Source organism: Molossus molossus, unplaced genomic scaffold (assembly GCF_014108415.1).
Source record: "Molossus molossus isolate mMolMol1 unplaced genomic scaffold, mMolMol1.p scaffold_m16_p_15, whole genome shotgun sequence".
Classification (NCBI taxonomy): Eukaryota; Metazoa; Chordata; class Mammalia; order Chiroptera; family Molossidae; genus Molossus; species Molossus molossus.
Window position 1 is genome coordinate 26,250,894 of NW_023425350.1, and position 12,541 is coordinate 26,263,434.

Consider the following 12,541-nt stretch of genomic DNA (forward strand, 5'->3'; position numbering starts at 1 on the left):
TTGGAACAGTCAGCCCCAACCTTATTTTGTTCAGTAAGTTGTTATTTTTAGTGCATGAATTTGAGAATAAAAAAATGTTCAGGAGCACATTTATCAGGTTATTGCAGAAATGCCTGTATGCCGCCTTGCCACTCGTAACCATGGAGAAATTATTCATGCTCTTATCGAAAGCTAATTCCTCCACGTGTGGACTGTGTTCATCTCCTTTTTCAAGGACACTGCTCCAGCATTTCCTCTTCTTCCTATTTCATCAGTTTTTCATCTTTCCTGGAACATTCTCATCAACATTAAAAAAAAATCAATCTCTTGATTCCACATGCCCTACCAACATACTATCTTCCATTCTTTGCTCCTTTTCAAAGCAAAACTAGTTGAAAGAGTTGTTTATTACCCCCCCCCCCCCCCAGCTCTTGTCCTGTTTTCTCTTAAGCCCAATCCAGTCTGGTCTTGTTCCTTCTCCATTCTACCAAAACTGCCATTGTCAAGCTCACGAATGACCTTCTCATTGCTAAGGTCAAAGGTCAATTTCCAGTCCTGATGTGACCTGGCCATTAGCAGCGTTGCATGGCTTATCCCTCTCTTCATACCCTTTGTTCCATTCTGTTTTCCTCCTGCCTCACCTGACCCTCCCAGGTCTCCCCGGCAGATCCCACCCCTTCTCCCGACCTCCTAGTGTTGGAGACACCAAGGGCTCCGCCTGCTCCGCTTCCTTTCTCTCCCACAGTCCTTGGGTGATCCCATGCAGTTTCCTGGCGCCCATGTGCTGAAAACCCCAATTTGTATCTCCAGAGCAGACCTTTTTCTTAGACTGCGTCCTCATACATTCAATTGCCTACTCAAATCTCCACTTGCCGTTAACATACATCTCAAAAGAGCGTCTAAAACCGCACTTCCGACATTTCCCACCCAACCTGCCCCTCTCGTGGCCTTTCCCCTCTCATTTGGTGGAAACTCCATTGTTCCAGGGTTTAGCCAAAATTTGCAGTCATTCCTGCCTCTTCTCCATCTATCACACTGCGCACACATCAAACACACCAGCAGATCCTGCTGGTTCTACCTTGAAAATACCTCCAGAATCCTGCTGCCTCTTACACCTTTATTGCTACCACCGTGGGGCAAGCTAAGGTTTTCTCTTGTCTGGATTATTGCAGAAAACTCCCAGCTGGTCTCTACTTCCACTCCTGCCCCTCTACAACCAAGTCACAATGCAGCAGTCATAGTGATCCTGCAAAATGTACATTGGATTGCTACCTGTTCAAAACTCTCCAGCGGCTTTGAGTCAAAGTCAAAATAAAGGTCTCCAAGGCCTTATATAGCCTCCCCGCCGTCCCCACCCCCACTCTCGCAGTCTCCAGCCCCTGCCGCCCGCCCTCTCTGCTGCCTCTGCTGCCCCTCAGGCCCCGCAGGCACTCTCCGGCTCTAGGGCCTTCGCACCGGCTGCCCCATCTGCCCGGAACACTCTTCCCCGTTCTTTAAATATTGGCTGGCATCTCATGTACTCAGTGAGGCTTGGCTTATTCAAACACGTGGCACACTCTGCCCCTCATCCTGTACTCCCCAAGTACTTGACGCTGCTTTCCCTCCGTCAGTTACCACCTTCTAACTCATCAGCTGCAGTGCCTACAATGCCTACTGTTTCTTCTCTGTTTCTCCCACTGGAAGGTTTAAGTCCTATGAGGGCAGGGTATTTTTCTGGTTCAATGATGTGATCCAAGGGCCTAGAACAAAGCCTTGGCAGACAGCAGGTATGCGCTATACACTGGTATGAATACGTGATAGGCTCAGGTCCCACTGAGCTTACTGTGAGGTGCTCTCAGGTAAAAACTCCATTTACCATCTGGGCCCCAGTAGCCCGACTCTGACCAGCCGACCTGACACTGGGCCTAGGTTACACGCCTCACCAGCACTGGAAAACAGGCTTCCTGTCTCTGCTCTAGAGAGATGGGATTCACAAGGTGAGAAATCCCCCGAATTGGAGAAGGTTGTTCAGTGCTACTAAAGCAGCCGAGAAACTAAACTACTACATTAGTTTATTGGGGGAAAAAAACATATTTTCATCAACTTCCTGTTTCTTCTTCCTCTTAGGTAGTGAACACAAGGAATGCATTTAATTTATAAAAGAATGAGGTAATAATTTATTAATGCTTTTAGAAAAAAAGCAAATTCTTACTTTCTACCATGTTGGAGGATATTGGCTTAATTCAGATTGTTCTTATTCCCACTGATGTTTTACATGAGACATATAATATGTAAAATGTATTGTACATAAAATTTTCATTCCAATGGAGAAAAATATTACAGGTTCAAAAATTAAGTTCAATATCAAAAGAATTAACATAAAGGTTTCTAAATTCAAAAAATTCTGACAGTTAAAACATTAGCAACCTTGTGATGATTTTGACATGCTGTGAACCTCTGAAAGCTTTGGTTGTGACGTTGCGGTTTCTGCTCAGAAACGCTGCAGGCAGAGTGCAACTTGCCCTATTCCCACAGAGCCAACGTTTCAGAGCGCTTTAGTTTACATATTTATTAACTGTTCTTTGTCAGAAACATTAAACCTTTTAGAGCCCGAAGCAGAAATTCACCCCTGTCTTGGGGGAATCTGTCTGCTCAGAACTCTGTGGCACTATCAGGACCCTGGAGCTCACCCTTCTCCTGGAGGCTGACACGAACCTGTGTCTGGCCAGCTACAGTCCAGAAGAGTCCGCCTTCTTATATTTGCATATGAATGCATCTGTCCTCCCGAGGCTAACTTTGTAGCATTCCACGGGCACCAAGGAGCCAAAGGGTAGCATTTCGTGTAAGCATTCCTGGGTATTGGCTTCCAGTGAAGATGCCACTGCCTCTGATGTGCCATTTTTTTCTTTGGGAATCACGCACTTTTCCGTTTCAGGCTCATCTGCGTGGCTGCCTTTGGAATCCCGGGGGACGCTGTGCTCTTCACGGGCCCCCAGGCGCCTGCGGTGGTCCTCGCTGAGCAACAGCACGAGGGTCCCGCCCACGTGAAGCACTCTGAAAAACACTGGTGTGAGCAATTCCTTCTTTTCAGATAACAAACAATCCCACTTTATTTAAAATATTTGGTGTTTTTAATTTGAAATTTAATTTTATCTATTTAAATACAAGGATTTGATAATTAGGCAGTATCTTCCATAATGCATATTCATTATAGTAATTATGGATTCACTAGTACAAATCTGCTTTAATTATCTATTTTTACTCTAGTTAAAAGGCAAGCCTCAAAGTAATTTATAATAATATTCTAATAAATGACTGTAAGAAAGGAAAGGCAAATGGAAAAATCCTAAAGAATCAGCGTATATTCAAGGCCATTGGCTGATGGCAGAAGAAAGCCACCAGGAAAGAATGAGGACACGAACAAAGGATTAGAAAAAGATTGCCGAGGAGAACTCGCTTCATCATTTGACCTAAGCCGGCATAGTACTTACGTGGAAACAGTAATGACTGACCTACTGAACAGGGGAGCGGCCCGTGGGCGGGTGCAAACCTGCCCTGTGAGTTAGGAGGCAGCAGGAGTGAGCTAGGCCGAGTGCTACCCAGGCCTGGAGCCAGGGAGGGCGCTGGAGGCACAGAAGGCATCAGCCGGGAGAAGAGGCTCCGAGAGAAGTCGGGCACCGGGTGAGTCCGAGGGTGGCGGGAGGAGGGAGGAAGGACTGTTTGGATGTCAGTGTGGATTCCAGTAGACAGCTGGACACACAGCCTGGAGGTTTGGGGTTCTCAACAGAAAATGGTAGCTAAAGCCACAGTGGTGGACACGATGATCTGGGGTGACAGTACACAGTGAGAAGAGGAAGGAGGCCCGGGGACAGAGACTTAACAAGGAAGGACAGAGGAGGAAGAGCCCATGAAATACAACCCTAAGGGGAAGTCTAGACAGAAGTGATGCCATCCAAGCCAGAGGAGTACAAGCAGGGAATGCTTTCAACAGTGTCAGGTGCCACAGGACTACAAGTGACTGGGAGTGTAAGAAGTCACCAGTGAGCCTGGAGGCAGCACTCGTACTTGCCGGTCTCTGGAATCGGGGGGCCTGGGAGGCGAGGAGCAGAGAAGTGAAGTGTAGACTACTCTCAAGCAGTTCGGTGTGTAGGAAAGGAAACCAGGGGACAGCCAGAGAACCAACAGTTAAAGGGGATCCCCCATACCCCGCAAAGACGCCTGCAGCTGAAGGAGCTTTCCCTCACCAGGACAATCAGCCAATCTACACAAATCTGTCCCTAAGGGACACCGCATCTGCTTCATCCCCATCCTCAGCTCCTGCTGCACTACTGCCCCGATCTCCTGCCTGGTCCCCCCACTCTGGCACCCCCCGCCCCGTTTCCACACAGAAATCGAGCACAAACCCCTGCTCACTCTCTGCCACTGTACTTCAAATAAATTCCACACTCCTCCGCGATCCGGCCCTCACCCACCTTTCCCACCGACTGCTCGCTGCCCTCTCTTGCCACGGTCTGCGCACTGACCTCCCTTCGGTGGCTCAGACCAACGAGCGTCTTGTCTTAGAACATCTGACCTCGCTGTTCGGCCTGCACTTGACACTCATTCCTGTGTGCGCCTGCTCACTGCTCAGGCCCAGTTCAACGACCCGCTCCTCGGAGAGGCCTCGCCTGACAATCTGAGGGAGCCCCTGCTTCTTTCTGGCAAAATGCCGTTTGATTTCCTCGTACGTCAGTTGCGATGGGAAGTGACCCTGTTTGCTGGCGGCTGACCTGTCTGCCCGCCCTGGAATGCGAGCCCCGCACGGGCAGGGCTCCGACCTCTTCGCAGCCACAGCCCAGTGCCCCCAAAAGTGTCCGGGGAAGGGGGGACCGGATCTGGAAACAATGAATCGTCCTGCTTCTTAGACACATATTTAAATTGACTGCCACAATGTGAGGGCAGTCATATCAATTACTGTCTCATTTTCCGTTATCCAAAGAACCAAAACCAAGCTAGAGAAAGTCAGGCTCATATAGTTTTACTAGCACAGAAAGAACTGTTTGCTCAAAATATTGCCCTGCACTGATTCGTGGAGATGTCTAAAATACAGTGTTCAATTGTCGGTTAGGTTAAGCCATTATTTCTGGAAAGTTCTACATTAAATGTAAGTCACTGCTCACACATATTAGTATCTCACCATGAGCTGCCTTAAGAGTATAGCTGGTGAATTACCTAGTTGGGTGCAAAGGCTCTGGTTATTAACCCTGGCTGCACGACAGAAGAGGTTGGGTGAGGTTAAAGAATACTGACAATTAAATCAGAGCCTCGGTGGGGAGAGGTGAAGAATGGGCATCAAGCCCTGGCCGGTTTTGCTCAGTGGTTAGAGCGTCGGCCCGTGGACCAATGACTCGCGGGTTCAATCTGGTCAAGGGCATGTACCTCAGTTGTGGTTTGTCTCTGGCCCTGGTCGGGTTGTGTGGGAGGCAACTGGTTGATGTGTTTCCATCACGTCGATGTTTCTCTGTCTCTCTCTCCCCCTCCCTCCCACTCCATTTAATGATAAATGGAAAAATATCCTCGGGTGAGGAGTATAAAAAAGAGAATGGGTATCAATGTTTTTCAAAAGCTCCTGAAATTATTTCACTGTGAAGCCAGGGTTGCAATATCTGCTCGAGGAGAAAGTCATATCAGGCAGAAGGAAGCACAAGAGCTCAGGAAGTGTCTAAATTATAGGTGCTGCCCAGACAGAGATCTCGGGTAACCTAACAAGAGTTAGTTAACTGCATAACGCGGCAGCTTGCTTAGAAATAAGACAATCCAAAAAGAAGTTAGGAGCACCAGCTGGTAGGGAGGAGAGATGACTCTTAGTTGACCTGAGACTTCATGGCTGGATTTTCCCACCCAAGCCCACATGGTCCACTTTTTCCGTTGGTGACACGGCTTCTGTTCTGGCCCTTGAACATCTCTGTTGTCCTGCTCTATCAAATGCTCAGCTGAGGCAACTTAATAGGAACCGACCGCTTCCTCACGTCCTTTCATTCCTCTATGTGTTCTGAGTTCTCTCCTCTATCAAAGTAAATGATCAGGAAAGTACAGATGCAGCCTCACTCTGTGATCCCGAGGAAGTTAATCCTTCTGGGTACCAGTTCCCCATCTCTGAAGTCTGGGGGATTAACACATAGGACGCAGGGTTTCTGTGATGACTAGAAGTAAATATGTAAATCACCTAGCTCAGTGACTGAAGCGTAGATCACTATTTTCAGAGACTCAGATTTCAGGCAATAATGAAAAATAAACTTTTTTTTTTTCTGAATGAAATGTGTAAGATGAGATGGAATAACTATTTATTTCAGTTATAAGCTTCTGATTTAAAACCTTAGAAAATTAAGCTACAAAAACTCTAGGAAATTACTAAAATGCAATCAACTCTTAACTGAAGGGAGCTATATTTTGGTTAAATGTCCAATAGCTCAAAATTATGGAAATAAATTCAATACCTTACCTTTCCATTTCTCGTAGAATGCTTCTGATGTCTTTTCCCAACGTAAACTTTTTCCCGAAAGGGATGTCAGAAATAATAACATCGACACTTCCTGAAGGCAGTGGCAATTCTGAAATACAGAAATCAGAGAACCTTATGCAGTATGTTCAAGTATTTACAACCTAAATATGAGAAAATCAAAGTACCCAGGATTACTTTTGCATATTAAATAAAATTTAGGATTGCTAACATTATTTCTAAAAAATCACAAGTTTCTAAAAGGCTTCCAGAATTACTGATGATAAATGGTAAAATAATTATATTCTGTTTTTTAAATACTGGTTTTTCAGGTATAATAAAGTATAATATAAGTTAAGCAGAATTTTAAATTAACCAGAAACTTCAATTCTCTAAACATATTACATGACTAGAAAATTGCCAGACCCAAGAAGAAATCCATTAAGTTGTCTAGAAAAACCTTTTACAAAATTATATTCCATAATTTTCACTTCCTTTTTCATAGTTGTATATAAAACTTTGCATGTGTAGATCTGTTTATTTTTAAGGGAGATGATCCATAGCTTGAATTTTAAAAGGACCCAAAATGTTAAGCACATCTACCTAGCCCTAAGCCTGGAGAAGAGGTAAAACAATCAATAATCAAAAAGACGAATTTTACCATTAAGTAAAATTAAACATTGTGTTTGACTATGAAATCTAAATTTCTCTCTCATCTTTACATTTTTGTCTCAGAAATTAGATCGTCGTAAGGTTATCCACCCAATCTTAACAAGCATATTTTCTGAGTGTATTTTTCACTTTCTACTTATTATACTTTCCACTCATTCCTCTGTACACAAGAAAACTTAGACTTGAAATGAGCAGACTTTCCACTGAAGATTAAAGGCCGTTCCCCTGTGTGGCGCTGAAACACTGGACACCTGTGGGAGCAGAGCGCGGAGTGGGCGGGCACAGACCATCCAGGAGCAGAGCCGCCCAGCGAGGGGCCCAGGCGGCCTCACAGCCTGCTGTGTCCACGGGGCTGTGTTGTAGCACTAGCCAACTGTTCCCCAGCCATGCTGTTTTACCCTGGAGCTGTCTGCACTAAACTTTACTTCTTTACCACACCCCTAATTGGGGATTCCTGTTGGCATTTGGATTGCTGCCAATGACCTTCGGTTGACATTCCATGGTGCCCAAGGTGGGGCTCTGAAGCAAGGCCCACTCCCCTGACACCGCCCTGAAACCACCTGCCTGGCGCCTGAACAACCCCCCCCCCTTGCTCCAGCTGTCTTCCTGGCGGCACCTAAGGACCTCGGGAACTGTGCATTGCGACTAACTGAATTGAACTTGAGACTAATTGCATCTTTACAACACCCTGCTGGTTAGGTATTATTATTATTATCCCTAAAGTTCAGAGAGGTTAAAGGTCGCTTTCAAGGTGAGACAGCCTTTGAATGAGAAAGCCTGGGGTAAAGGCCAAATTATCTAATGCTGACCTGTTCTTCTAGCTGGTACTGAGACCCAAGGTCAACACGGCGGTGGGTCCGGCTGGGATGCAGTTTCTCAGTGCTCCAGTGTGATCCCTGGCACAGATGTCCAGGCCATCAAAAGCATCCCAGCCACATAAGATGGGGAGTCCATCACTGCCTGTCATAACTATACCCCACCTGCCATGATTCCGACTCACCCAGTCAGTATTCCCGTAGGGTAGACACCGTTAACTCTGCCCTTGAGATTCTCATGTTCGAGCTCACTGCACCTCTACCCGAGACTGAAAGCTCCTAGACAGCTGTCATTCAAACGGCTCCCTCCTGCCTTTGCATCTACAAATGGTGATGGCCTGTATAAGGCTGAAAAATGGGCTTATCCAGAGGGGTACATATTTACATATGTTCATTTCCCCAAATGTTGCATTTTTAATGTCTTACCTATAACAGAGACTCTAAGTAACTCAACTTTACCCGTGAGGCCTGCAGCTTTCAGATTGTCACACGCACCTCGTAACTGTGAGTCACTGACGTCAGCACCCACATAGTACACATCCTACGAGGAAAGACACTCATATTTTAAGTATAAATACAATTATCAGATATTTTCTGTAGTTCAGAAAACCTACTGCTATTTTCACAAATGATAAAAATGAAATCAATGAATTTTTCATTCAGGTTGAAACAAATGTATAGTATTTCTTTAAAATGATATTCAATAGCAAACATTTTTGTTGAAATTTAAAAATCTATTAATATTTTACAGTTACAAGTGCCTAAAGAATTTGGGGATTAGCATAGTCTGTCATGACTAATTGGCATTACTCATATCTTGCTAAATTTATCATACCATTAAAAAAATGACATAGCCATTTAACCCTTTGTAAGCCTTTTGAGAATAGTAAATAGTGACTGATACAATTATAATAATAATCCCCAAAAGACAATCAATTCTAAATAATTGTTAAATGAACATACATATACCAATTAAAGTAAATATATTTCTTAGTTTACCAAAGTTTAGAACTCACCGGCCATTCTTTAGCAGCTTCTAAAAGTATTGTTCCGAGTCCACACATTGGATCTAAAACAAATGCACCAGCCTACAGACAGAAATATTGATTTGGTGCTATTAACTCTCTTATAATAGGTATTATAAAAGAAACCTAAAACCTGAGGAATCGATACTTTAGGAGTAAAGGTCCCTTTTACACTTTAGGAATTTCAGGTAGGCAAGCACTCGCTTGGCATGTTTAAGGATCAGGGAGCAGGGGAAATGTGGCGATCACATCAGAGGGAGGCAGGCGATTCCATCAAGATGGGCTGGCTTATGCTGCCTGTAGGGACAATCTCAAACCTTAGAGGTTTAAAACACCATGTAACCTCATGGTACATGCCCACAGTAGGGCACCGGGGCTTCTGCTTCTTACTCTGGAAGTCAAATTGATCAAGTGGTCAACATCTGGAGCACTGCCATCACTGTGCAGAGGGAAAATCAGGATGACAAATTATGCACTGGGTGTTAAAGGTGCCATCTATAAGTGACACACATCATGTCTACCAAACATTTAACTGGCTAAGCATGTCAGTCACATGACACACCCAATGTCAAGGGGCTGAGAAAGTGTAATTCTATCTGCACCTGGGAAGAGAATAAGACATTTGGGGAACAAATACTAATCACTCCCACCCTGGTCAGCTCTGGTAGATACTGTAAGGATTCTGGTTCTATTCTGAAGGACGGAGGGTTCTGAGCAGAGAAGTAACAAAACATTACATTTCAAAGGGATCATTGTAGATGATCTGTTGAGAATAGAACTGAAGGGAAGGGTGTTAACAGGGAGGCTGGTTATGGGATCCAGGAGATGACGGTAGCTTAATTAAGAGTGGTATTGGTGGAAGTGGTGAGAAGTGGTTGGATTCTGGATATATTTTAAAGGTGGAGCAAACAGGTTTGACTGGAGGTGGAATGATAAAGAATGACAACAGTCTGAAATGACCAAAGATTTTGACCTGAGCATCTGGAAGAGCAGAGGTGCCTGTTCCTGACATGGGCAGATTTGGGGAGGAAAAGCTTCAAAGGAGACAAGAGCACAATCCTGGGCATGTTAATGTTGAGACACCTCCTAGGCCAACTATGGAGACCAAGAGAATCCCTGGACTTATGAGTCTGGAGTTCAGGGGAGAGGTTCAGAGTAGCTATAAATTTGGGAGCAGTCAGTGTTAGTGTATGGATGGTATATAAAGCACCAGAACTGGATGAGTCATCCAGGAATTGAGAGAAGTTAAAAAAGAACGTCTATGGGTTGGACCCCGGCTATCTAAGTACAGACACTTGGCAGATGAAGACTCGGCAATGCATGCTGAGAGCTGATGCTCACGGAGGAGGAGAGCTCAGAGTGACTTCCCAAAGCAAAGTGCAGAAAACCATTTCCGGGAGGGTGCCGGCGGTGTCCGCGTGCTGGCGGGTGCGTGTGAGATGGGCGGGTTCGGTGGAGTGCTGGTGGGAAAGCCCGATGGAGTGGGCAGGAGAGAGTGGGAGGAGGAGGAGTGACAGCAAGTACGACAGCTAGTTGTAAGTTTTCTGTAAAAGGAATCAGAGGACGGGGTGGTGGCTGAAGGAGCACGAGGGTCAGGAGGAGGTTTGGAGGAAGCTGTGAGATACTACGGCCAGTGTACGGCTGATGAGAAGACCCAGTAGAAAGCAAGTCCTTCAATAGGGAAGAGGGACTAAAGTCCAGCCCACAGGTCAGGTCACAGAGTGAAACAAGGGAAGTTCACTTATCAGAGTGGAGAAAAGGCAACGGTGTAGGCAGATTCTGACACATTGGTGGATTTGGTGAAGAGAACGTGTTCAAGTTCTCTTCTGATTCCACTATTTAAGTCAAATAAGAATCAAGAGAGTTAAAAGTGTGGGCAAGGAAATGGCTGTCATGGTAGAACATAAAATCCAAGCTGTGAGGGAGTGATGGGCAGTGGTAAGCAATGGGCAGGGGTAGGGTCCAATGACTGGCGGTCCCAAGGGGTTCATGAATGGTGTTAGGGTGCTGGAGGATGTGACCAGCAAAGAGAAGGTGGTTAAGAGCAGGGTTCATGAAACAGATTTTTGGAAGGCATTCCCTTGGAGTGTGCCCAGGTCTAGGTTGTGACCTTGAGGGGTCAGGTTATGGAATGAATGCTGAGATCATGAAGAGTTGCAGCAGGAATAAGGGCCCCTGCTCTACAGGACTGATAGGAAGAGACCTAGACTTGACGGTGATAAACTGATGGTATTTGCTTCAAAGGCACTGAGAGGCTTTCGGCAGAAGGAACGACGAGGAGCAAGCAGGGCACCTACCCCGCTGCCAGGCCAGGGGCCCTCGGTATGTCTACAGAGGAAGCAGAGTGCTCAGCGGACATCCAGGCTTCAGTCAGAGCCAGAGGGGACCTAATGGAAAGAAACAGAATGCCCTGAGAGAGAAAATTCCCGAGGCAGAAACAAAAGTAGCTTAAGGTTAAAGTCACTAATGCAAAGCAGTTAATGAGAAAAAGTGCCTGAGCTAGAGAAATAATAATAAAATTGTTATAATCATTAGATATTCCAAATAAGTATTATAACTATAATTATTACTCTAGCAGCAGCTAATATTTATACACTTTCTAATGTCAGGCACTGTTCTAATCACTTGATAAATGCTAATTCAACTGATTCTTACATGACTTTATGAGATTATTCTTTTTATCGTGCAAATGAGAAACTGAGGCGTGAAGATGTTAAGTATCTTGCCCAAAATTTCCCAGCCAGAAAGTGATGGAGGCAGAATTAAACCCAGGCAGTCAGAATCACTGAGTTTTGGGCTGATAGAAAAGACACTTACAGAAGTACATTCTGGTAATATCCCTGAACTTGACAGGACTAAAGAGAAAAGCCTCACAAGCTTCTGAGCAGAAAGAACAAGAAGCTGTAAATGGAGAGAAACTGTGCTGGCACCGACGGCTCAGCTGCACCAGCAGCTACAGGACAACGGGCCAGCACCTAAGGACATCCGAGAGAAAGGACCGCAACCCAAGCCAGGGTGGGCACACCCAGGATGAAAGGACGAGGTCTGGGGATACACAGAAATCCAAACACCACGTGTGAGGAAAACACCTAAGACAAGACCTCGCTGAAGCAATAAATAAACCAGAGCAGAGACCTCGAATGGGGAAAGGCAATGGGAGGACCCACAGTGAGGAGTGACATACCCTGCAATATATCTTTGTATTTGCACAGAAACGTGTTTGTTATACACAATTCTATCTTGATGGTTAAGGACAGGCTGTGGAATAGTAGTGCTAAGAACTTTTGAAACAGAAGGGACATATTTTAAGAGAAATCTGACACATGATAACTAATTTAGTTCAATCTAGTACTTGGGGGTTGGGAGTGACAGATGAAATGTTTCAAAGATCTCACTGTAGGGAGGAGTCAAGGCGGGACAAGGAGAGAAAACGGTACTCTACAGGTCTCATCTCCTAACAGGGAAGAGGGGAAGACTAGGATATCTTGGTGGTAAAACTGTCTTGACAGAGGAAGGAGCAGATACTTTGTTTTAAAATAATAGCAGAGCCCTAGTGTTTAATTAGAGAGCTGGGAAAGGGAATCATTCATAGA

General features: G+C 45.2%; 1 protein-coding gene across 3 annotated transcripts in view; it reads right to left on the reverse strand.

Annotated features, from left to right (window-relative positions):
• Window positions 1-2,320: 2,320 nt before the first annotated feature.
• Window positions 2,321-12,541, reverse strand: part of THUMPD2 (THUMP domain containing 2) — a 28,582-nt gene continuing 18,361 nt past the window's right edge. The window contains exons 6-9 of one of the 3 annotated variants that reach the window (XM_036263392.1): window positions 8,940-9,011; window positions 8,350-8,464; window positions 6,440-6,548; window positions 2,321-3,012 (exon numbers count right to left, since the gene is read on the reverse strand). In XM_036263392.1, the coding sequence (XP_036119285.1) occupies window positions 2,688-3,012; window positions 6,440-6,548; window positions 8,350-8,464; window positions 8,940-9,011 (621 nt within the window). In that variant the 3' untranslated portion in view covers window positions 2,321-2,687. The remainder of the gene's footprint in view (window positions 3,013-6,439; window positions 6,549-8,349; window positions 8,465-8,939; window positions 9,012-12,541) is intronic. The other 2 variants (XM_036263390.1, XM_036263391.1) reach the window with 2 other exon arrangements.